This window comes from Cryptomeria japonica, chromosome 8 (genome assembly GCF_030272615.1).
Source record: "Cryptomeria japonica chromosome 8, Sugi_1.0, whole genome shotgun sequence".
In the NCBI taxonomy this organism is placed as follows: Eukaryota; Viridiplantae; Streptophyta; class Pinopsida; order Cupressales; family Cupressaceae; genus Cryptomeria; species Cryptomeria japonica.
In genome coordinates, this window is record NC_081412.1 from 544,900,931 (window position 1) to 544,926,116 (window position 25,186).

Consider the following 25,186-nt stretch of genomic DNA (forward strand, 5'->3'; position numbering starts at 1 on the left):
ATATCCTTAATGACATCAATGTGCCAATAATCCAAGAGAATTATATAGTCTTATCCATACTTTGTTGTCCGGCAATACATATGTTCAAGGATTGAAATTGGGTTGCCAATCAATTATGTGAACTTCAGTGCCATCTAAGATAAATGGACCTTTATTTTTAGCTTGACATTTCTCTTTATTGCTCATAAATTCAATCATATAGGAATCATTCAAGAGAATATTAATATTAATATCCTTTCCCCATTGCACTCTACACCAGCTTTCAAAGTTGTCCTTAACTCGCTTTCCACCACCCCACTTGATGAAAAGGCAAGACTCAAGCAAATTTGACCTAGCAGGATTAATTTTATTCTCATCCAAAAAGATAGTGGGTCTTGAGGTTTTTATTACCGGTTTATGAAAATGGGGTCGCTGAGGTCAAAAGTCAGGGCATCTTTCATGATTCGATCGAGGGTTCCAATTTTTAGGATGGAAACTGGACCTCCAAAACCTGACTTGGTCCTCCCTTGAGTTATCTTGCCTGAAGCACCCATTCCACTTTTGGAAATTACCATGATCAGTTGGGGGAACCAAAAAAGAGTCAGTGTGAGGATTGCCTCTCTCGAGTGGTGTATCGGAAGTGTTAGGTACAGGCTGTGCATACCAGTTTCAGTGGCCCTTGGATGCAGAATGCTTAGCCTTGTGAAACCAGCCTTTGTTATTCCAAATGAAACCATTCGCCTTTCACTTATGCAGGTCAATAGGGCAGTGGTTACCATTTGAATAAGGATTTCCATAGTTTAACCGTAGACTAGAATATTTGATGCCCTGGAACCTATTTGCTTTCCCAGCATTAACTGGTTTCTGGACAGCATGCAATCCACTTGTCTCAATGGGGAAGGCAATTTACACTTCATAGCTCCAAGATCCAACCTTCAAAGACTAGGCACCACAATACCGCACATTGGTAACCCTGCTCTTCTCGCCATCATCGCTCTTGCTGCCATCCAGTGCCGCCATTTCGCCCTCTAATTCTTGCTCTGGCTAATTATTTGTGTTTTTTTGTGGAATTGCCTTTAATACTAATATTGGTACATTGATTATTTTTTATTATAAACTTGTTATCTAGTGCATATATATATTAATGCTTGAACAAAAAATGCTAATGAGACTTCCACTTGTGAAGCAAAGAGAAGTATGCCCATGTTTAATAATGTTTATGTTGATGAATTTATGAATAAAGTTTTAGTATCAAAATGAATAACCAAAAGGATACACGAATAGAAGATGAAGAGGATAATTGAATTTTCTACATGTAATGCCGATCGATATTTATCTATAAGCATATCCTCCCCCTTGAGCCTTGAAAACTCAAATCATATGTATGTGATATTTTCCATTTCTATCTTTGATGTGTTGTCATTTTTCTAGCTACAAGATCTCTTTCAATGCAACTTCTCACAAGATTTAGGATTACTGCAAAAAAAACTTGTCTCCAACACTTGGAATTCGACATGATTAGGATTTAATACTAAAAAAAAAAAATAGAGGTGTGGAATATGCTTTCTACACTAATCTATGAGAGGAGGTATGCTTGAAAGTTAAACTAATCATATGATTATAAGGAAGAAAACACAAAAGTAATTTATCATCAAATAATGAACTATATGGAAAAAACCCTTTTTAGAGGAGAACCTCGCTCCAAAGACACTTAATATATTATCAAAATGCAAAGGGTACGATATAATTTCTAGTCTAAGGTTTTATAGGAGTATCACTAACTAATGATCTAGAATCATTATAACAATAAATTAATACTTACAAAATTTACTATCAATACGTCAATCTTAAATATTGAATAAATAAGAGATGCAACATATGAAACCATCAAATGATAATTAGAAAAATTGTGACCTAAAGCTGATTTTGAATCTCTTGATGATGGGATGCAACAATAGTTAACAGTGCATATGGTAGATGGAAATATGTGTTATAAGGAGTGGCCCATTGCACCATAATTATTAATTTAATTATTGTGTTTTGGAATTCTTCATCTTGCATGCATTGGCATGCTCAACAATAGTGTTTCCCGGTCTATATCATGTGTAGATATTATTTCTATCAAAATGAGTTCTTCTCTTTTGCATGATGATATTTGCGATGTATTCAAACAAGGTGAGGTCCATTTTAATTATGTTTCAGAGCACCTGCATATCATTAAGTAGTAATCAAAAAACTTACAGCTTGTTGTTGAGGTGACAACCAAGAAACTTAAAGTTGTCATTCATAAATTCTCTAGATGTTGCAAATAAGAAAAGGATGAAATTGAGACTAAAGAAACTAATGCCTCGAATAAAAATTTGGTATGAACAAACTAGAACCATGATTCCAATAAAGTAGTACGTGAGAGGCCAATGTAATTTACTTCAACCCCTAACCATAAGGTTGAACTATTATGTTTTTATATTATAATATAGACGAGAATAGAAATAGAAGAAGTGTATTTTATTTTATGCAAAGTAGGTGAAGTTTAATTTTGACTATTATAGTTTTTACTATTTGATCACCTATCAATCAATTAGACTTTATGAAATACACCAAAAATTATACTTCCTAAATCTAAACCATATTTTTTAAATAATAATAATTCTATATAGATATAAAATACAATAATAAAACTAAATATAAAATATCTTTAAAAATATAAAATAAGAAATAAACTTTAAAATAAACAACTGCTTAATATATATTTAAATATATAAATACAATGTGAATGAGTGGAGTATTAGTAGTCTCGCCCAAGTCTTCCAACGCGAGACTATTCTTTCTGCTCATCTTTTCCCTGTTCAACTCTTCGGAAACTGCGAGGTAAACAGTACAAAGTAAATAAATGAAAACAAATCAAATCTTCTACAGTCAATGAGAAATCTGATAAACGAAAGCAAAACAAATTCATTATAATAATATCGTCTAACCAGACAAGTTTTGTTTATATAAAGACGGGTATCTAATCTGACTGTTCGCATTAAAAAAGTATTGCCATATAAAGACGGGTGTGCAATCTGACTGTTTGCATAAAAAAAGTAATAATAAGTAAATAATTTTTCAACGCTTATTCCATTTTTGGGGAATTCTTTGGAAGTGCCTCTTTTGACTCTACCACTCTGCGAAAATGCGAGGAAAATGGTAAGAAGATTTTGCCAAAATTTGAATAAATTAGTACTAACCCAAGTGCGGACCTACACCTCATCTTTTGTTGCTGCTATTGTCGGTAACGTGAAGATCCCGCCAAATCGAGTCACAGTCCAGTTAATGATATCCTGCCATCAGAGGAAATAAGTTAACATTTGATGTTTAAATCAATGAAGCAATTCTAGTGTTGGATTGTCCGTAAGAGTGTAGCTATGGCCAACAAAGCCAATTCTGGGTATGAAGTTGCGGTGCCGATTGCGTTGGGTGTTCTTTTGTTTTGTGCTGCTCAACTGGGAGGAATGGATTGTTCACCGATAAATATAGGTGCTATAATGGTGTTGGACACACGTACAGGAAAAATAGCCAAGACTGCTATTGAATTGGCGGTTGAAGACGTAAACCAAAACACCAGCATTCTGAAGGACACGGTCCTCAATATTGATATAAGAGACTCCAGACAAGATGCACTCATAGGCGCTTCTGCAGGTAACAACACGTACTCTGTCCACCATAATAGTATCTTTCAACGTCTGTATATGTTTATTAATGCTCTCTCTTTCTGCTCATTTTTTGCGAATAAAACAGAGAACTTATGTGCTGCCTTGAATTGAGCATTACAGCGTTGGAACTTCTAAGAAAAGGATGTGTGAGCATAGTCGGCCCACAAACGTCCGCGGTAGCGGAGTTCGTGGCTTATCTGGGCGTTGCAGCGCACGTTCCAATTGTGACGTTTGGTGCAACGAATCCCTCTCTCTCCATTCATCGATATCCTTACTTCATTCGTATGGTACCCAGTGATAAAATGCCAATGAGGGCAACCTCAAAGCTGATAGAGAAGTATAGATGGAGGGAAGTGGCGCTAGTATATGTAGATGATGATTTGGGAAGAGGGCCATCCCCGCCTTAAACGATGCCTTGCGAGATGTGGAGGCAAAAATTGTTTTGAAAGCCGCAGTGCCTCCCCAGGCTAACGTCTCTTCAATAAGGAGGCTTATTCGGGATAAGCTGATGGGCCTGGAGTCGCGAGTATTCATCGTGCACATGCATGCTGATTTAGCTCTAATCCTGTTTTCCGAGGCGTCTATATTAAGAATGATAAGTAATGAGTATGTATGGATCATTACCGATGTAATTGCCAATCTAATAGATTCCTTCAACGCTACTTCTCTCCTCTCCATGAATGGTGTGCTGGGGATTAAAAGAAAACTCAAAGAAACGGACCAGCTAAGGCAGAATGAATTTTCTCAAGCATGGAAGCAGCGGTTTAGAGCCCAGAATCCTACAATGCCAAGCCTGGAATTAAATTCCCGCGCACTTGTTGCATATGATACAGTATGGGCGATTGCTTTCGCAATCGATCGTCTTCTGCGTAAGGAATCGTTTAATAGTGATTTCTCCGCGGCCTCTACCAGCAACAAGATTTTAAATTTCAAGGTTTTTGATGGTGGAGAGGATTTGCTTAATCAGATCCTACAGACAAACTTTGTTGGCCTTACTGGTCCTGTTCGAATAAGTCGTCAAAAGGGAGAAGCTTTGGAGTGCTCATATGACATAATAAATGTGGTTGGAAATAGTTATAACGTAGTTGGTTCCTGGACAGAAAAGGGCCTGAATATATCTTCGAAACAAGTTGTTCAATGGGGCGGGGGATCAACGTCAAAGACACCACGTGGGTGGGTGAAACCTGTGCCAAGCAAGAAACTTAAAATAGCGGTGCCTTGGGAAAGAGGGTTTACAAAATTCGTCAGCGTAAAACCAGTTCATGGCAAAGTAGGTCCACAAAACCAGACTTATGAGATTACAGGATTCTGTATTGATGTGTTCAAATCGGTGCTCAGAAGACTGGATTATGAATTGGCCTATGAATTGATATCTTATGGAACTGGCAATGTCACTGCGGGCTACTATGATGACGTCGTCTACCAGGTCTATCTCCAGGTCAGTTAAATTCTCTTCATTTCTGCATTGTAAATCTATATTTCCAACTGACCCACTGAAATAATATGTGAAAACCCGAGACAGAAATTCGATGCGGTTGTGGGAGATATGACGGTGCTTGCAAATCGTAGCAAGTATGTGGATTTCACACAGCCGTATACGGAGTCGGGTCTTATAATGATGGTAGCACTTTCAGACACGCTATCAAGTGACCCCTGGGCCTTCCCGCGTCCCTTTAGCCCAGCCATGTGGATAACTACTGTTTCATTTTTCATATTCACGGGAGCTGCTGTTTGGTGTCTAGAGCACAGACTAAATAGGCAATTTAGAGGGAAGCCTTGGGAACAAGTCTTGACATTCATCTGGTACTTCTCCTGCTCACTCTCTCTTTGTCTCTAATTCTATGGCATTATTCATGCCATTAGTTCCTGTAATAGTTAAATATCGATTTATAGCATTTTATTGATGGTAAAGCTTAAACAGTTGCAGCTTCTAGTGAATGTATTCACAGTTATGTAGAGAGAAACCACCCATGTGGTTAATTTAGATAGCATTTCTTAAATAAAATTCATACATATTTGAACTAGATAATTAAGCCTCATCAAATATTTATTTACTAATTTATAATTCCCAATTTCTGATTCAATTACTTGGTCTTTAATATGCAGGTTTTCCTTTTCCACACTCTTCGCAACTCAAAGTAACAAGATTTTAATTCCTCTCTTTTAATTACAATTGCTTAAAGTATTGTGCAATTTACATCGCTTAAAAATCTAAAATTGATTTTGTGGATTGCGCAGGGGAGAGGATTGTAAGTGGTCTCGGTAAAGCAGTGGTGATAATTTGGCTTTTTGTAGCTTTTGTGTTAGTGTCTAGTTACACCGCCAGCCTCTCGTCGATGCTTACAGAGAGAGAAGTTGTACCAAAAGTTCAGAGCCTTGAATCTCTCATCACCCAAAATTTGCCAATCGGGTATCACCAGGGATCTTTCATAGACAAGTTTTTGGTACAACAGCTGGGTGTGAATAAAAGCGCACTTCGCCCATATTCATCTGCACAAGAGTCCGCCGATGCACTGAAGAAGGGACCCAATAACGGAGGGCTGGCTGCCATATTTGAACGGGCGCAGACTATTCCCCAAAACGTAATTTTGTCAACAGGATGCAACGACTATGTGAAACTTGGTCCCAAGTACAAAACGGGAGGCTCCGCATTTGTAAGTCTAGAAACTTTCCTATAATCGTAAACTCGTTTAATTCACAAATTATATGATTGATTCAAATTGTATGTGCAGGTGTTCCCAAAGGGGTCTCCGTTGGTTTTAGACATTTCCAAGGCTATATTAAATCTTTCAGAAAGCAAAGAGATGCAAGAAATTCTGAAGAGGTGGTTCAATTCAAGTGAAAGCAAATGCAGCGTGGAATCTGGCGGAGTCGAATCGAACAAAATGAGCATCAAAAACTTTTGGGGCATATTTCTTTTAACAGGATGTGTATCATTTCTCACCCTTGTCTACTATTTGTGTCGCCTGCTTTACCGATTTGTGCACAGAAATGAGAATTCAGTTCATGTTAAATCGGTTTCCACCCGATTGCGAACGTTCGCCAACTATGCAGACAAGAAGGAGATCCCAACACTAAAAAGAAAGAGATCTAAGACCGCCACTTTGTCATCGGGAACCGGCGCTTCCACTTCCTCTGAAATTCCTGTTACGTCCGGACAGATATGACCTGCTATTCAAGATTCTGTAGCTAATCTACTAGACCTAAGCAGGTTTTCTAAATATATGTGGATTAATTATGGTTATCTAAGAGATGCATGAGTCTCACCGCCATGCAATTCACGACCAGTTTTTTGTAGACTCGTCTTAAATGCAAAGTGTGCACAGTTCTTTTTAAGACTAATTTTAGATGAACTTTGCATGAAAGTGTTTTGTAATATTTTATTAGTAAATGATGAACAGCTTTTTAGTTTTAAATTGCTACATGTGGACTATTTTATGGATGCAACCTTAAAAATAAAGCAGAAAAAAAACAGGGTAAATCACTCAGCTAGTGTGATGTTTTGAAAATCTCTATGTTTTAAACTATGTTGTGAGCTATTCCTTTTTGGAAACGTAAGTCAATTTTTCTTAATATTATATCTGTTTTCTTTTGTTTGTTTTTTTTGTAGCTGATTAAGAAATAACATATGTTTCTCGAATTTTTATTTGGTATCAATTCAAGTGTCTTTTTTTTGGTTTTTTTTTTTCAATTATTTAATCGTTGAGATCTCCCTATCCATCATGTTAAGTTTTAATTCTTTGCTCATTCCAGCAATTAATGGAAATGATTATGATTATTGATGCATCAAGATGATGACTCTTTTAACATGTAGAGTTATAAGAGATTGTACAAATAAGTAATGAAGAGCTTGTTGATTGTACCACTTTTGTAGCCAATGATACAACAACTAAGAAGGGAACTATAAAGAAGAATGCTTAAGTTTTATTTTATATTCAAATAGCTCGAGATAAGAGCTTATTTTAAAGAGTTATTGGTGCAAAGATGGGCAAAGACCCTACAAGAAGCTTACCAATGCAATGATCAAGTTAAAGTTGTTAAACCACAAACAGAGAAAAAAGAAATTGAAGATGCAAAAAAATTGACGTGTGAGTCACTATTGTGAAAGTAAAAAATGTGGTCAATAAGATGGCTACTCAAGGAGAAATTGTGAACAAAGATAATGTGATGAAATTATATTGAGGTCTTTAAAACAAAGGCAAAACAATGTTGTTATATTCATTGAAGAAAGAAATGATTTGACTATCCTCTATATTTATCACCTAGTTGGATCTCTTATGTCTCACATGAAGGAAGAATGAGAGATTCTATTAGAGTAAGTAATTAGAACTTTTTTATTAAAATTATAAATTAAGAAGAATGAAGTTACTAGAAGGTCAAGGTAGAGGTCAAAATACAAATTATTCATAAAGAAATACAAGCAGAAGAGATGGATAAAGAAGAAGAGGTAAAGGTAGATTTGATGAGATAAATATTGTGTTATCATTGTAATAGATATGATCACTTTGGAAGGGGTTGTAGATTAAAAGAAAGTAATAGCAACAAAAAGTATACTCGAGAGGGTGATGACACTTCTCCAAATTATTTAGTTTTAACTTTTGGCAAAGCTAAAAATATTTGGTATTTAGATATAAAGTGTTCTAAATAAATCAATAAATAATTATCTTTTTTATACAATAGATGAAAGTTTCAATTTCAAAATCAAGCTTGACATTAAAAAACTTTGGAGGTTTTTGTAGAAGAAGCTATGAAATTCCATGCTCAATAAGGTATGAAAAGTGTTATTAAAATTATTACACTCAACAACTAATGAATAAGTTTATAAGTGTTGAATAATTATGTGAGAAGAAATATAAAGTGTTTTACAAATCAACAATATAAGATTTATGATAATAATGAAGGCAATATGGTGGTTATAGTTGTTTCTAAGTTAAAGAAAAGAATTTTTCTTATTAAAGTTTGGAGAATAGAATGGTGGTCTTTCCAATATGGCATATGAGGAAAAAATTTGGTCATGGCATCTCATATACATAGATGCTTCAATTTTTATAGTTTGAATGTTCTAACATCAAAAGAATTAGTTTAAGGTTAGCCTAAGGTTCAAGAAAATAAGAATGGTTGTGAATGATGTGCTACAAGAGAAAGTGGAAGAGAGATGTATTTTAAAAAGGAAATCATTAGAGGTCCTATTACCCAACTTAGTTAGTTCACCAAAATATTTCACAGGTTCTAGCCAAATAAAATATTTGGGTAAGTCATCATGTTTCAATAATTTTATTTATAATTATTCACATAAGTATTAGGTTTATTTTTTTAAAAGAACAAATGAAACCTTCCATACATTCAAGATCTTTAAAACCCTTATGGAAATGAAAGAGGTTGCAAAATAAAATTCTTAAGGATTAATCATGAAAAAAAAAAAAAAATCAATATTTTTTCAAAATTTTTATGATATGAATGGCATCACAAAAAAACGTCAATATTTACACACTTCAAAAAATAAGTAGCTGAAGGGAAAAACCATGCAGTGGTGGAAATGGTGAGTATGTTACAAACCAAGGATTTAAGTTTTTTGGGGGGTGATACAATTGGTACAATGGTGTACATTCTCAATAAAAAGACTAGTAGTGAACTTGACATGATGACTCCTTATATAGTATTTTATTAGAAAAAGACTTATATTTATCATTTTAGACTTTTTTAGTTGTTTGGCCTATGCTCATATAATTGATCAAAATAAAAAAGGTAAATCTAAAAAGTGAATCATGCATTTTCATTAGGTGTAGTTAACAATGTAAGGTTTACAAGATGTACAATCCTCTCACTAATAGAATCATTTTTTATTAAGGCAAGTAGGGGAAGGGCCCCCAATAATATAGTTCTTTACATAGACAATCAAAACACAACCAGAAGGCTTGGAGACCAAGCCAATGAACAAACCTAGAAACTAACTATAACAATCATAGATAAAAAGATTATTATCCAAAACTAGATTGTTTATAAATAGTAGCTTAAGAAACAACATCTAACATAGTTAAAGCATAAACAAAATCATATAAAAAGAGCACAATGGACTCTAATAAATTGAGTCATAGTATTTGACTAGTTTGTCTAGTGCCACCTTACATCTAGTAGCAATTGTGGTCTCCATGTCTTTCCCCTGGTCAATGACTCTATCCTTCTTCTCTCTTTTTTATCTTTTCTCCATTTTTCAACATAACATAATCACTCAAATAACAATTTTGCACATAAGGGTATTATTAATCCTTACAATTTGTTACATGACCCTTTTTCAGTGAGGCAAATGCTTGGGAATTATTCTAATTATCAATCCTATCGCTAAGATCTTCTAAATTTGTGGAGATAACCTTCCAATTCTATTCTTTGTTTGTCATCCTTTTCTCTTTAGTATCTTCTTCCCCCTCCTCACCATTGTTATTGGGCATATTGAGATCTTCTAAGACAACTCCAAAGGGGGTGTTATAAGGTGGGAATAGTATAAAGAGTCCATTGGGGTTTTATCAAGTGGCTTCCCCATAGTCTCTTCACTTTCTTCTTCATTGGAAGAGGGGCCCTCACAATTCTTGTCTTTCACTTCCTCAAGGCAACTTTCTTAAATAGCCAAAGAAATCTTAACAACCATTGTCATATTGAAAAGCCTCATAGATCTACTTTCCCCTAAAGACATAGTTGTCTCCTCTTCGATATTTTCTTTCTCAAAAATATCTATAGTAAGGAAGAATGAAAAAACACTGAGTCACTTTCCCATTATCCAAATTTGTATTTTTGTTACTAAAAGAAGAGTTGGCCACATTTTTACTTTTAATTTGAGGGGCTTGCAATGGTTTATTAGGGCCCAATTCTGCTATTAGGTGGGTTTTTAAAGAACCAAGATCAACTATTTATTTTTATGAGGGCCCAATAGGGGTTTATTCACAAATTTGGCCTGGAGGAAGTTATAATATCATTAGCAAAGGCAATATGTTTTTTACTACTCTACTGTAGGGAGAGTTAGGTTTTAATGAGGCGTTGATTTTTTTTTTGTAGGCATAGGGCTGAGTGGAGGAGTACCAACCAAACAAAAATTATAGAGAATATACATTAGCCCCTGATGGAGTGGTGCATAAGCCCCTTCAACAACACACTTTTGCATGCAAGGAAAAAAATGGAAAACTAATCAACAGAATGTGGACTAAACAATTTAAGGGTGAAAAATGGTGGCTATTGATAGTGGAAAACCTACCTTCTAGACTAAATTATTTGATAATGTGGTAGCTCAAAAACCCTCATGACACTAGCAACCTTCTGGACCCATTTTTGTCTCACTCTAGTTATTAAACATCCTCCAAGAATAGTTTGATGCCTTCCTCATAGGCATGCTTCTGACTTAAACGTGAGTCTTCTTCCCCTTATAGATGAAGGATATAAATTGCCTAATTAGCTTATCAAAGACTTCTATTCTCACATCACCCACTTACACCTTTCCATCCTTTCAACTATACATAAGTTATGAAAAAATCTCTTCATCTTTCCCCTTCATTGCCTTGAAGAATAGAATGAGTCCACCCCTCTTGCAAATCTTCCACACCTCAACAAATTTTTTTAATAAAATAGTAACTAGAAAGAGTCATTACTAGGAACTAGGATAGAAAGGAAACGAAAAAAATAAATTTTAGTGTTGATTATGTTGACATAAACTCACTATATTACATTGTTTTATGTGGTTTGGTTGCAAAGGTTCGGTTATAAAATCATTTCCTTTGAACTATTTCCTCCTTGTTTAAAATCTTTGCAAAGCATCTAATATGAATCAATAAGATCATGTTCTATTTTGGTTTTTCCATTTACGCTCATATATTGTATCAGAGCAATTGATAATCCTATGCTTGTGAATAAGGTGCTTCGGGCTTTTTGAATTTACCATGCAGCTTTTTTACTATGGAGAATGGCGTACTGGAAGACATATATGGACTATGGATAGCACTCCAGTTTTAATTATTTGCCACCATTGTGAAATTAGTTACACAACTAATTTGCAAATTTAGTGGATAATAGAACCAAGATTGCAGAATTACCTTCGTTGTTGCAGTACAGACTTCTCTCTTAGTTCATCTTAACGTATTTTAGCTATCTTCATGGAATCTGAACATTTCTAATAATGAAAATACAACTATTCATTTTGCATGAAGAGTTCGCAAGGCACATTGAGGAAACAAGAAACACGAAATAATAAAGAGCATGTGATGGGCATGAACATTCTGGTTAAAAGATTGCATTTGGCATTGTAGGTGTTGGCATCCAGATTTTCATACTGCAATTCATTGGTGATATTGTAATGTGAAAGGCACATTTTAAAAAAAATTTAAGATCTTTTAAAGTTTCTTGTGGTGGAAACTAAATATGTTGAATGTTGAGTATAAAGAGAAGGCGTGAGGAAATTTTTAACTGCTACAAGCAATATTTTCTTCACCTTATTTCACGTGTTTTGAAGGAAAGATGCAATTGGTGCAGAGAAAAATATGAAAGCATAGAAAAGGTTTGTGGAAGACTTCCTATGTGAGATAGAGCGGTGAATTGAAGCAGAGAAGAAACAAATAGAAAAGAAAGAATCATTTTGAGATATCAAGATATGCAAGGTCAAACTACCAGTAATCTTCATTGTGCATAATTTTTTGTTTGCGATTTGCAGATGCAACTTCTGCTCAAAGATACTGAGAATGAGGCTTGGCAGTGTAGGTGGGCAGAGGCTAGAGAACGATAAAGATCAATGTGCTACACACGCACACAAAAGAATTGATTTGTATTGCACACACAAAAACTGATTTACGTCTACCTCATTTATAGAGGAATTTAGAAACCTATAGAAAATTCTAGAAAAGAATTCATAACAAACTAGTTTTCATGGCTAAAAAGAAGGAAATAACTATAAGTTCAACTAATTATAAATGGTGGTAACTAATTATAAATGATAATAACTAACTATAAATGGTGTTAACCAGCTATATTAGTAGTAGAAAGTACTAGAAACCTCTAACACTTCCCCTTAATTTCTACCACTAATTACATCAATATTTACAATGTTCAAGATTCTTCTCAAATACTAAAATTGTTCTCGTGTTTTTGCCTTGGTGAATATATCTACAAGTTGCTCCTTGGACCTGCAATGTTGTAGTATGATCTCTCCATTGTTCACCAACTTCAAATTTATAATGCCAAAATAATTACAGAGTACAAAAAAAATTGATTATTGTTGATAATTATTCGAAACCCCTTCATTATTTATCATTTTTTTATGGGTGGGCTATTAAATGGTGTCTCTCTATTTATAATGCCAAAATAATTATAGAGAATGCAAAAAAAATAATTATTGTTCATTATTATTCTCTATTTCATTTCAATGGTCTATTACAGTTTAATAATGCCGAAATCCTTACAATATAATAATGTCGAAATCTCATAGAGAATGGCAAAAAAAAAAAGATTATCTATTTGTTTTAATCGAAACCCCATCATTATTTATCATTACAATAATTTGTATACCTGATACTGGCTATAAGGTTGTTGTCCTCATATATATATATATATATATATATATATATATATATATATATATATATATATATATATATATATATATATATATATATATATATATATATATATATATATATATACACACACACATATATATATATAAATATATGTATATATACATATATGTATATATACATATATGTATATATACATACATATATATATGTATATATATGTATATATACATATATACATACATATATATATATATGTATCTTTATATATATATATATATGCACACACATACACATACACATACATATACACATACACATACACATACACATACACATATACATATACATATGTGTGTGTGTGTGTGTTTGTTATTGTTGACATATAAAAACCTTCTCACATACACGTTATGGGCCACTTGGCATGAATCACCGCCAACTACATTGCCCTAAAAAATTGGGAAATGAAGATTTTTTGAGGCATTTTCATTGTTTGCTCTGTCTTCAATTTGTTAATATACTCACTGCAAATAATATTATCAGGCTTACACTATATTACTTCCAATAAATTTCATATGAGAAATACAACAACAACATTCAATTATTAGTCATTTGACAAATGAATCTGCATCTTAATACAATATCAACAATATCTAATACAATATTGCATCTTAATACAATATCTGCTTTTAGTTCTCTCCTTGATATAAAATGTCTCAAGTTCTGTACCTATATGGTTATTGTCCATATACGCACACACACACACATATATACATGTATATTTACGTCTGTGAGTGTATATATATCCGTATATATATACAACACCATTTTATTTTGTTCAAAGATGTTCAATGATGGATTTGTACTCATTGGTACCTACAGAAATTGATTTGTTTTTTCATCATTTATCTCAATGGCATTTAGGGTTTCATTTCAATTATCTATCTCTGTATATATATTCATACATGCACACACAGTAGTATTTTTATTTTGTTGAAAGATGTTCAATGATGGAATTGTTCAGTAACTAATAGAATATCAACAATATCCAGTTTTCAATCACATCATAGTTACATATTTTACTCTTGCATCTCATGATTTTAGTTTGTCTACTTGCTATATACAGTTTCAATTTTTGTGCCTATATAGTTATTATCCATATCTATGTACACACACACACACACACACACACACACACACACACACACACACACACACACATATATGAATACATGAAGAAACACACACAATAACATAATATGTTATGTAGTGATGGCTATTTCGTGTTCTATGGCTAATGGTTATTGCCTATATAAATGTGTAAATGTATATGGACAATAACCATATAGCCACAAAACTTGTTGTAATCAACAACATATTCCTTATTCAAGGGTGCTCATTTAGATAGGTACACACTGAATAACTAAATTTCTTTTGCAGTCAATGTTAAATGTTATAAATCTTTCAATTTAAATTATACTTTTCAGTAAACCAACATTTCTTTCAATGTAGTCATTGTAAATAATATTAACAGTCATATTGGATGTCCAATGATGGTTTATGCTCCTTCGTAGGTGCATTATGCTTTGTATATTGATGATTTCTTTGTATGTGGTTTACAGTTTCATTTCAATGCTCTCTTACAGTTTAATGTGCCTATATGGTTATTGTTCACACACACACACAATAGCATTTTTTTTTGTTCAATGGTTTTCAATGATGGATTTGTACTCATTGGTACATGCAGAAATGGATTTGCTTTTTAATCATTACAGTGTGAACTTGACTCCACTTTCTTTGCTTCATTATAGTGTAAACTTGACTCCAATTTATTTGCTTCATTATAGTGTGAACTTGACTCCAAATTATTTGCTTCATTATAGTATGAACTTGACTTATTATAGTGCCAACTTGACTCAACTTTCTTTGCTTCATTATAATGTGAACTTGAGGGTTTATAGTGTGAACTTGACTCCAAATTATTTGCTTCATTATAGTGTGAACTTGACTCAATATAGATGTTTTTTAATTTGTGATGCATTGAATTGTTGAACTGTTATGTTTTAGAGGCTGCAACCTCTATAAAGTTCTGCCTTCTTGTATCGTTTCTGCTGCTTACAATAAAAACTCTATATTGAAGTAAATCATAATGTAATAGAAATTGAATAAATATAAATATGTCTGTATTGGAAATATTTTTGTTTGATGTAACAGCCTATTTTATTTGTTGTGTTTTCAAAAGTTACAAACAGAACAAGGAGACTGTTTTTTTAAGGTTGCAGCAATAAAATAATTCACATGAGCCAATTTAAAATCTAAAAGCTGCTCAAGTTTTAGTAATAAAATATTAGCAAAAAAATTCAGGCAAACTTGCATTTAAAGTCTTCAAAAGAACTTCGCATATAAAAGAAGTATTGAAAATACTGCGCATGAATTGCATATAAAATGTGTTAAAATAGTATATGGGGCCACTTTACATATATTCCGAAAACCGGCATATTTCTCTAGATAAATTAGAGCATCCTGAACAGTAGGTCATATCTTTCCTGTTCAACGACGACTATCAGAGGAAATGGAAGCGGCGGTTTCCTATGACAAAGTGCCGGTCTTATATTTCGTTCTTTTTGGTGTTGAGATCTCTTTCTTGTCTGCATAATTAGTAAACTTTCGCAATCGGGTGGAGATGGACCTAACATGAGATGAATTTTCATTTTTGTTCACAAATCGGTAGATCAGGCGACACAAATAGTAGACAAGGGTGAGAAATGATACACATTCTGTCAGCAAAAATATTCCCCAAAAGTCTTTGGGGCTCAATCTGTTTGATTCGACTCCTCAGACTTCACGTTGCATTTGCTTTCACTTGAACTGAACCACTCATCTCTAATTTTTTGCATATCTTTGCTTTCTGAAAGATTTAATATAGCCTTAGAAATGTCTAAAACCAGCGGAGATCCCTTTGGAAACACCTGCACATATAATATGAATCAATCATATTGTTTGTGAATTAAACGAGTCTGCGATTACCGGAAAAATTCTAAACTTACAAATGCGTAGCCTCCCGTTTCGTACGTGGGACCAAGTTGCTAATAGTCGTTGCATCATGTTGACAAAAGCAAGTTTTGGGCAATAGTTTACCCACTAAATATGGCAGCCACCCCTCCGTTACTGGGTCCCTTCTTAAGTGCAATGGCGTACTCTTCTACAGATGAATATGGGCGAAGTACGCTTTTATTCACACCAAGCTGTTGTTCCAAATACTTGTCTATGAAAGATCCCTGTTGATACCCGATTGGCAGATTTTGGTGATAAGATATTCAAGGCTCTCAACCTTGGGTGCAATTACTCTCTCGGTAAGCATCGACGACAGGCTGGCGGTGTAACTAGACATTAACACAAAAGCTACAAAAAGCCAAATAAGGACCATTGCTTTACCCAGACCGCTTACAATCCTCTCCCCTGTGCAATAAACATAATTAATTTTAGATTTTTAAGCGATGTAAATTGCACTATAATTTGACCATCAGTAATGAAAACACGGGGATCAAATCTGGTTACTTTGAGTCGTGAAGAGTGTGGAAACAGAAAACCTGCATATTAAAGACCAAGTAAATGAATCAGAAATAAAGAAATTGACAATTATAAATTTATAAATAAATATTTCATGAGGATTAATTATCGCATACAGAGCAAATTACGTACGAATTTTACTTGAGAAACATTTTCTAATTTAAATACAATTAATGGATGTCAGAATAATTTAATTTTAAATCAACTACATATAACATAAACAAATCAATTGGATATATGAATGTATTCCAGCGTGTTCTCCTCTGTGGTCACAACGAACAGTCCCAACTATTTGGGTGGTTTCTCTCTACATAGCATTTTCTTGATGTTTAAACTTAACCATCAATAAAATGCTATAGATAGATATACAGATATTATATAAACTAATTCCCTGAATAATGGCATAGAATTAAAGTTACAGAGAAAGTGAGAAGGAAAAATATCAGATGAGTGTAAATACTTATTTCTGAGGCGTTCCTCTAAATTGCCGATTTTGTCTGTGCTCCAGACACCAAACAACAGCTCCTGTGAATATGAAAAATGCAAAAGAAGTTATCCACAGGGCTGGAGTAAAGGGGCACAGGAAGACCCATGAGTCACTTGATCGCTTGTCTGAAAGTGCTACTACCATAATTAGAACCGACTCCGTATACGGCTGTGTGAAATCCACATACTTGCTACGATTTGCAAGCACCGTTATATCTCCCACAACAACATCGAATTTCTGTCTCGGGTTGTCACATTTTATATCAGTGGGTCAGTTTGAAATATAGATTTACAATGCGGAAATGAAGAGAATTTCGCTTACCTGGAGATAGACCTGGTACTGGTAGACGATGTCATCATAGTAGCCCGCAGTGACATTGCCAGTTCCATAAGGTATCAATTCATAGGGCAATTTATAATCCAGTCTTTTGAGCACCAAATTGAACACTTCAATAGACAAGCCTGTAATCTCATAAATCTGCTTTTCTTCGCCTACGCTGGAATGATCTGGTTTTACTCGGATGAATTGTGTAAACCCTTGCTGCCACGACACCGCTATTTTAAGTTTTTTTCCTGGCGCAGGTTTCACCCACCCACGCGACGTCTTTCTTGATCCACCGCCCCAATGAACTAATTGTTTTGACGATATATTCAGGCTCTTTTCTGTCCACGACCCAACTACGTTATAACTATTTCCAATAACATTTATTATATCATATGAGCACTCCAAAGGTTCATCCCTTTCTCTATCTATTCGAACAGGGCCACTAAGGCCAAGAAAGCGTGTGTGAAGAATCTGATTAAGCAAATCTTCTCCACCGTCAAAAATCTTGAAATTTAAAATCTTGGTGCTGCTAGAGGTCGCTGAGAAACCACCATTAAACGATCCCTGACGCAGAAGGCGATCGATTGCATAAGCAACCGCCCATACTATATCATATGCAACTAGTGCACGGGCATTTAAGTCGAGTCTTTGTATAGTAGGATTCTGTTCTCTAAACCGCTGCTTCCATCTTTTAGCAAATTCATTCATTCTTGGCTGGTCAGTTTGTCGGAGTGTTCTTCTGATTCCCAACAAACCATTCATAGAAAGGAGAGAAGTAGCATTCGACCAGTCCAATAGGTTGGCACATGCATCGGTAATGATCCATACATACTCACTGCCTATCATTCCTAATATGGAGGCCTCGGAAAATAGCATTAGAGCTAAATCAACATGCATATGCACGATGAATACTCGTAACTCCAGCCCCATCAGCTCATCCTCAAGAAGCTTTCTCATTGAAGAGATGTTGGCCTGGGGAAGCACTGCAACTTTCAAAACAATTTTTGCCTCCACATCTCGCAAGGCATCGTTTATTGCAGGGATAGCCCCCTGTCCCCATATCATCATACACAAGTGCCACATCCCTCCATCTATACTCCTCTATCAGCTTTGCTATTGCCCTCATTTGAATTTATTAAATGGATACTGTACGAATGAAGTAAGGGCATCGATGCATGGAAAGAGAGGGATTCGTTGCACCAAATGTCACAATTGGAACATGCGCTGCAACGCCCAAATGCTCAACGAACCCACCAGGGATGTCTGTGGGCCGACTATGCTTACACATCCTTTTCTTATCAGTTCCAATGCTGCAATAGTCATTGCACAAAAACTCACTACTATTCTGTTTTATTCCAGTAAAACATGAAGACAAAATGAGAGCAATAGTAAACAGATAAATTCTGTTAAGTGGAGGTTTTGTTACCTGCAGAAGCACTTGTGAGTGAATCTTGTTTGGAGTCTCGGATATGAATGTTGAGGATCGTGCCATTCAGAACGCTGGTATTTCTGTTTACGTCTTCAACCGCCAATTCAATAGCAGTTTTAGCTATTTTTCCATTAGTTGTGTCTAACGCGATTATAGCACCTATATTTATTGATGAGCCATTCATTTCTTCGGAGGAAGCCGCGCATAATAAAAGAGCTCCCAACGCAATCTGCATTGCAACTTCATACCCACAATTGGCTCTGCTAGCCATACTTACACTCTTCTGGTGAGGTAATTTGCATAATCGAACACTAAATCGCTTCATTGATATGTTAACTTATTTGCTGTGATGGCAGGAAGAGTTTTGACTGATTCGATTACGCGGGATCTTCACGTTGCCGACAATACCAACAATAGATGATGACGTTAGTCATAAATTTTTTACTTTTTGATTCAGACAATCCTTACGAATTTGGGCAATATGGGAATCTTCTTACAATTTGCATCCAGCATAAAGAAAGAATTGAGACTGGGGTTCATTGGAGGCAAGGTCTATGCAGCACTCATATTGTATCATTTATCATATTTAATAATTAATTAAAAAATAAACATTTCTTATATTTTAATTATTAATTAAGTAAAAAACATGGTCAATGATACAATATGAGGCTTCCTAAAAAATAGTTAGAATTGTTAGAATTGTTGAGAATTTTTAGAAATTTTTTTAAGTTAATGGTCTGATTAATTTTGTAGTGTAGTTCAACTTAAAAATTTTAACTCCAAAATTTAAGAAAGCTGAATATCTGTGTATGTGCATAATAAAAACAAGTAAAAATATTTTATTTCCTTTCAAAACTATTTTTTAATAGAAATTAAACGTAGACATCCCTAAGCTAGTGGGGCAATTTCTAGCCCCACCCCTTTTTCACCAACTCAAATTTGCATGCCTAAAAAAGTAGGGGTTTCTATTTTATTTATTTCCCTTCAAAACTATTTTTTAATAGAAATTAAACTTAAATATCCCTAAGCTGGTGGGGCAATTTCTAGCCCCACCCCTTTTTCAACAACTCAAATTTGTATGGCTCAAAAGTAGGGGTTTCTATTTTATTAGAAAAGATCCCAAATAATCCCAACACAATTTCTTTCTTAAAAGTAGAATTTAAGCCCCTTCACGAAACCCTTGCCTAAGGATTCCAAAATTTGTAGAGATTGAAACTATAAAGGTCTCGGAACTATTTACAATTCTAGAAAGTCAAAGCACATGCCTAGACTATGAACAAGAAGTCAATGCGGAAAAGTTTCAGTTTTAAATGTTGAGCATAACTAGTTGTGAGAAACTTCTACTATTAAATGTTTTGTTGGACAAAAAGAAACAGAGATCATTAATGCCAATAGAGACCATTAAATATTTTAGTTTCCTCGCAGATTCCCAAAGAGTTTTACTTATAGATGACGGATGAGGTGTGGGTTTGTCCTTTTGTTAGTCATGCGTGTAATGCCCCACCTAGAACCCTAAAGGAAAACAACACAACTAGGCAACTAAAGGGTGAAACATTTTTTTTTGAAAGATTAAGTGCATTAATTATAACAATTGCACGTTTCACAACACAACGGAAGTCTAACACATGATTTCCTAAGGGTTACCAACGAAGATTAATTCATAGATTATATTAACACCATGGTTAATCCAATTGTCAATTTAATTAAGTAAATTAAATGCTTAAGATTAAAACTACAAATACATCTAAATTCCATAATGAAAGAATCAAAGTATTTCAAAGCATCTATTTATCCATAAACCATTTATACAAAAGATCAAAGTAACTGAATCAACATACATTCCACTAAAATAATATTACAATATCCATAATTACATGGCTTCCAAAAATACCATGGATTACAAAGTTACAATATTAAGGTTACATAAAAATCTGATACAATGACCACAAGGTCTCAACTGAACAAAGATCACGAACATGAGCTGGTAGATGAACCACGAACCAAGAAACACCAGCGAAGCCTTTCCTCGCTTGAAGATACAATCCAGAACATCTAATGGAAAGTGGCACTACCACTTGACCATGTGATCCCAAAATGGAACCACCCCACCGTGCTAGGAGATAGTAGAAAACCCTCAAGCAAGCAAAATAAGACAAGTACAAAAGAACTACAAGACTCCGCAAAACATCCATGTGACTCAACTCACAAACACTAGTGACTCTAAGGAGAGAGTGTCATTGCATGGCTTATGGTGGTTACCATGGTAGGCCTCCATAGGTCCCGGCCCCCATCTTGGGTTATCCCGGTAACCTCTCCCGAACCTCCGGCTCCATCTAAGTCTCATGTGGACCCTACCAATCCTTTCGTGAAGACAAGGTGGTAAGTTTGCCATTCCAGGCCTTCTCACAACATTATGAGCCCTGTACTAGCACTCATCTATGCACAAGGTACATTATCTTAATTAATATTTAATCTACCCACCCCCTAATCAATTATTAGGCTATCACTTTTTAATTGACTTTTGACGGGTTATCCTGCCATCCACTTCGGGCGCGACCCTCGCTCGAAAGCCACTCTCTCTCATAGGACACTAATAGGAAAGGTCTCTCTACGAGAACTCTATGGCAAAATAGACAACCATAACTAATCCTGACAAACCACAGGTGAAGGATACACAATCACTAACCCAGGATTGACCATTTGGAACAAAACACACAATGGCTCATATCAACAAGGCTACACAACAACACCTGACCAAGGAGATATAATAACATATGACACAATGACAACTCAACCGGAATTACAACGAAATTAAGCTTGACTACAAACACCATTTACACAAGATCCTAATATAGGCAATCTTTTCTTTAAACAACCAATAACATAAATAACTTGCAATTAAAGATTTTCCATAAAATAAGAAAATACAACTATATTAATACAAGGAAATCAATGTTGTCATTTGTCTAATAAGGTTAAATAAACTGACAATAAAATTAATCTCCTAATATATTTCCAAGTATAAATATAGAATCTAAAATTATAAACTTTTCCGGAAATAACCAAACTCTAAATTACTTTTATATATATATATATATATATATATATATATATATATATATATATACATATCACTAGTACATTCGGAGCTGATTTCTGACGGCAGTTTGTCAGATTTACAACGAATTTTAGTCGAAGTCGATGATATCCACCGTCGAAAACTCAGCATCAGATTGGTTGACGATACCATGCCCATCGGAAATTTGACAACCAATGGACTCTGTCGACGATCAAAGAAGTCGTCAGTCAAAAGCTTGGTATTCGTCATAATTCCAACGATGATAATTTTTATCAAAAAAAAAAATTATTATCACCGATTATGCATTTTCATTGAAAGAATAATATCGATCAGACAAAAGGAAGCTACATCGATAAAAAGATATCGATGAGACCCAGCGATGTCTCATCAATATAAAAGAGCCATCGAAGGAAGGAAACGCTGATGAATTGCAGAAAGGACTTCACCGAAGATAATAAATTCATCCACAAAAGATATCGAAGAAAGAAGAGAGGGTCTTCATCAACAGGAAAAGTTCTCGAGGAAATAATACTATCGGTGCAACATAAAAAGGATCCACCGAAAGGAGCGTTTTCATCAAAAGAATAATATCAATCAGAAAAAAGGATGCTACATTGATAAAATATATTGATGAGACCGAGTGATGTCTCATCGATATAAAAGAGGAATCAAAGGAAGGAAACACCGATGAATTCCAGAAAGGACTCACCGAAGATAATAACTTCATCAACAAAAGATATCAAAGAAAGCAGAGAGGATCTTCATCGACGGGAAAAGTTCTCAAGGAAATAATACTATTGATGCAACATAAAAAAGTCCCACCGAAAGGAGCGTTTTCATCGAAAGAATAATATCGATCAGATAAAAGGAAGCCACATCGATAAAAGATATCGACGAGGATATAGGTTTCGAGGAGGTTAAAAGGCATGTTCGCAATATGCGTGGTTTTGCCGGTGTAACTTTATCATTGAAGATCGATAAGGGAAAATAAAGAAAAGCTTCGGTGAGATAATAGTCTCATTCATCGACGGGGCATAGTGATATCGATGAAAAAAGTATTTCGATGGAAAAATAAAGGAGGACACCAAAACCCAAGGTTTCTTTGACATAAGACCCAATGGATATCAGATATGTTTCGATGAGGAGACAACCATACTGACCGAATATAGTATTTTGATGAAGGGAAAAAATACTTGATCGAAGTAATATTCGAAACAAAAGTATTGTCGATAGAAACAAAGAGATCGATGGACTAAAGAAACAAATGATCGAAAGATATCCTCATCGAAATGATTATTGATTGTGGTGAAAATTAGAAACAAATCCCACGAAAGGTCACATCACCATTAAATTCGAACGTGTGCCCGAGTGACCATCATCCAAAATGGCCATTACTAAATAATTAAATATGCCATAAGTAGTGGATCAACATCAAAGGACACAACATTAAGGAATTCACAGGCAATGAACTGAAAGCAGGAATTGGGTGAATTCACAGATAAAGCTTAGTAATTCCAAGTAAGTTGTTTGCACACAGACCTCTTTTTTAAAATTCAAATGGAATCATCATCTAAAACTAATAAGACTAGAAAGGGAAAAGAACCTATTGCTGCAGAAGAAAAACCTAAAAGATAGAAAAGGGAAGGGCATTCTTTGGCCCAGGACCTGATTGACCAGTGCCCATCATCCTGTTTGAGGTCCAAGAATATTAGAGCTGATGAGAAAGGCCTAGAGGACCAGTTTGAGGATCTTGGAGACATATGGACAGAATTGAGAGGGTATGAATTATTCATATATGGGTATAACAAAAGAGTTGCCCCTCAACCTATCAATAATTTATGGCGATTGAACTTAGGAAGGTTAGTTGTGGCTAATGTATTCGTGAATGTGGAGCTCATGAAGGCATTGGCAAACAATTATGACCCTAAAACCAAGACCATATATAACTACATGGGTGAGCCAATTCTTGCAATCAGAAAGGAGGTTATTGACACCATGTTCAAGTTGGATTGGGGATTTGAAGAATTGATTGACCTCAAGAAGTTAACAAGTGAATATTTTAACCTAGAGCACATTTACAAAACATGGAGACTCCTTATACATAGACCTAGGAATGCAAGGTCCTTAGTGCCACTAGGTCAAGATGAAAAAGCTCCCTATGATGTCAACTCTTTCCATCCATATTTCAAGTATACCTATTACTATGTTGCCCAAGTGCTAGGGATAAAAGCCCATCCTTTGATAGATATTGCAGCCATGGTCATTTGTGTCGATTTGTAGTCTAAGGACCCCCGCTTCTTTGATTTTTCTACTTATTTGGTTGAGGTTTTGAATCATGGGTTAGAAAAGTTAAAGGGGGATGTCATTAATGTTCATTTCAAGTATTATTCCTTACCTATGCATATGCTATTGTATGTGGGCCAAGATGAAGGGTTATGGCCAAAAGAGTTATGTGTCAAGACATATGACAATGTTGGGATGAGAAAACTAGTGCAACTATGGGTTTCTTCATGGGACCAGAGGTATGTGAATAATCAATATTGGCATTTTGAGGAGTTCTCTATCAAGCCATTATATAGACTATTGGGATGCCTGTGCGATCATGCCCTTGCACCAAAGGTTCAAATATTCCTAGGACCAAAAGATTTCGTTGAAGATCACTCAATTGAACACAATTGGGGAGATTGGTATTGTATTCTAGACTGCACACAAGTCAGGGTATACGGGTTCAAATGGAGACCATACTTACTATCACTTACAATCCCTAATAGAGTGGCTTGTCTAGAAATTGTTAGGCAACTATCAATAGTGAGCACAAAATATCTGACAAGCCATGTGAAACAATCAATTGTACCTAGGTTGTTAGTATTTTCAGATTTTATTGTGAAAAGTTCAAAGAGTTATGGCCTACTGCAGACAAAATTGGATTATTATGGCATGGCTATGGGGGATCCAAGGCCCAATTTTTATCCTGAAGGATACATAAGGATAGCCTGATCATCACAAAAGTTGAAGGCTGGAGAGCATAAATCTTACCTACCAGATGACCTCATTAAGAACATTGGCAGAGAAGAGGCC

The 25,186-nt window shown here is 34.9% G+C and overlaps 2 protein-coding genes across 2 annotated transcripts; one reads left to right on the forward strand and one right to left on the reverse strand.

Annotated features, from left to right (window-relative positions):
- The first annotated feature begins 3,383 nt into the window (after positions 1-3,383).
- On the forward strand, positions 3,384-6,838 carry LOC131044199 (glutamate receptor 3.4-like). The gene is made up of 7 exons (XM_057977472.2): positions 3,384-3,657; positions 3,792-3,958; positions 4,060-5,109; positions 5,194-5,474; positions 5,778-5,809; positions 5,910-6,325; positions 6,404-6,838. The coding sequence occupies exons 1-7, from the start codon at positions 3,384-3,386 to the stop codon at positions 6,836-6,838; spliced, it is 2,655 nt and encodes an 884-aa protein (XP_057833455.1).
- Positions 6,839-16,032: 9,194 nt separating this feature from the next.
- On the reverse strand, positions 16,033-19,300 carry LOC131044200 (glutamate receptor 3.3-like). Its single transcript, XM_057977473.2, has 9 exons — positions 19,027-19,300; positions 18,855-18,910; positions 17,598-18,650; positions 17,418-17,513; positions 17,250-17,314; positions 16,778-16,809; positions 16,566-16,678; positions 16,378-16,464; positions 16,033-16,188 (listed from the first exon to the last, which is right to left on the reverse strand). The coding sequence occupies exons 1-9, from the start codon at positions 19,298-19,300 to the stop codon at positions 16,033-16,035; spliced, it is 1,932 nt and encodes a 643-aa protein (XP_057833456.1).
- Positions 19,301-25,186: the final 5,886 nt, after the last annotated feature.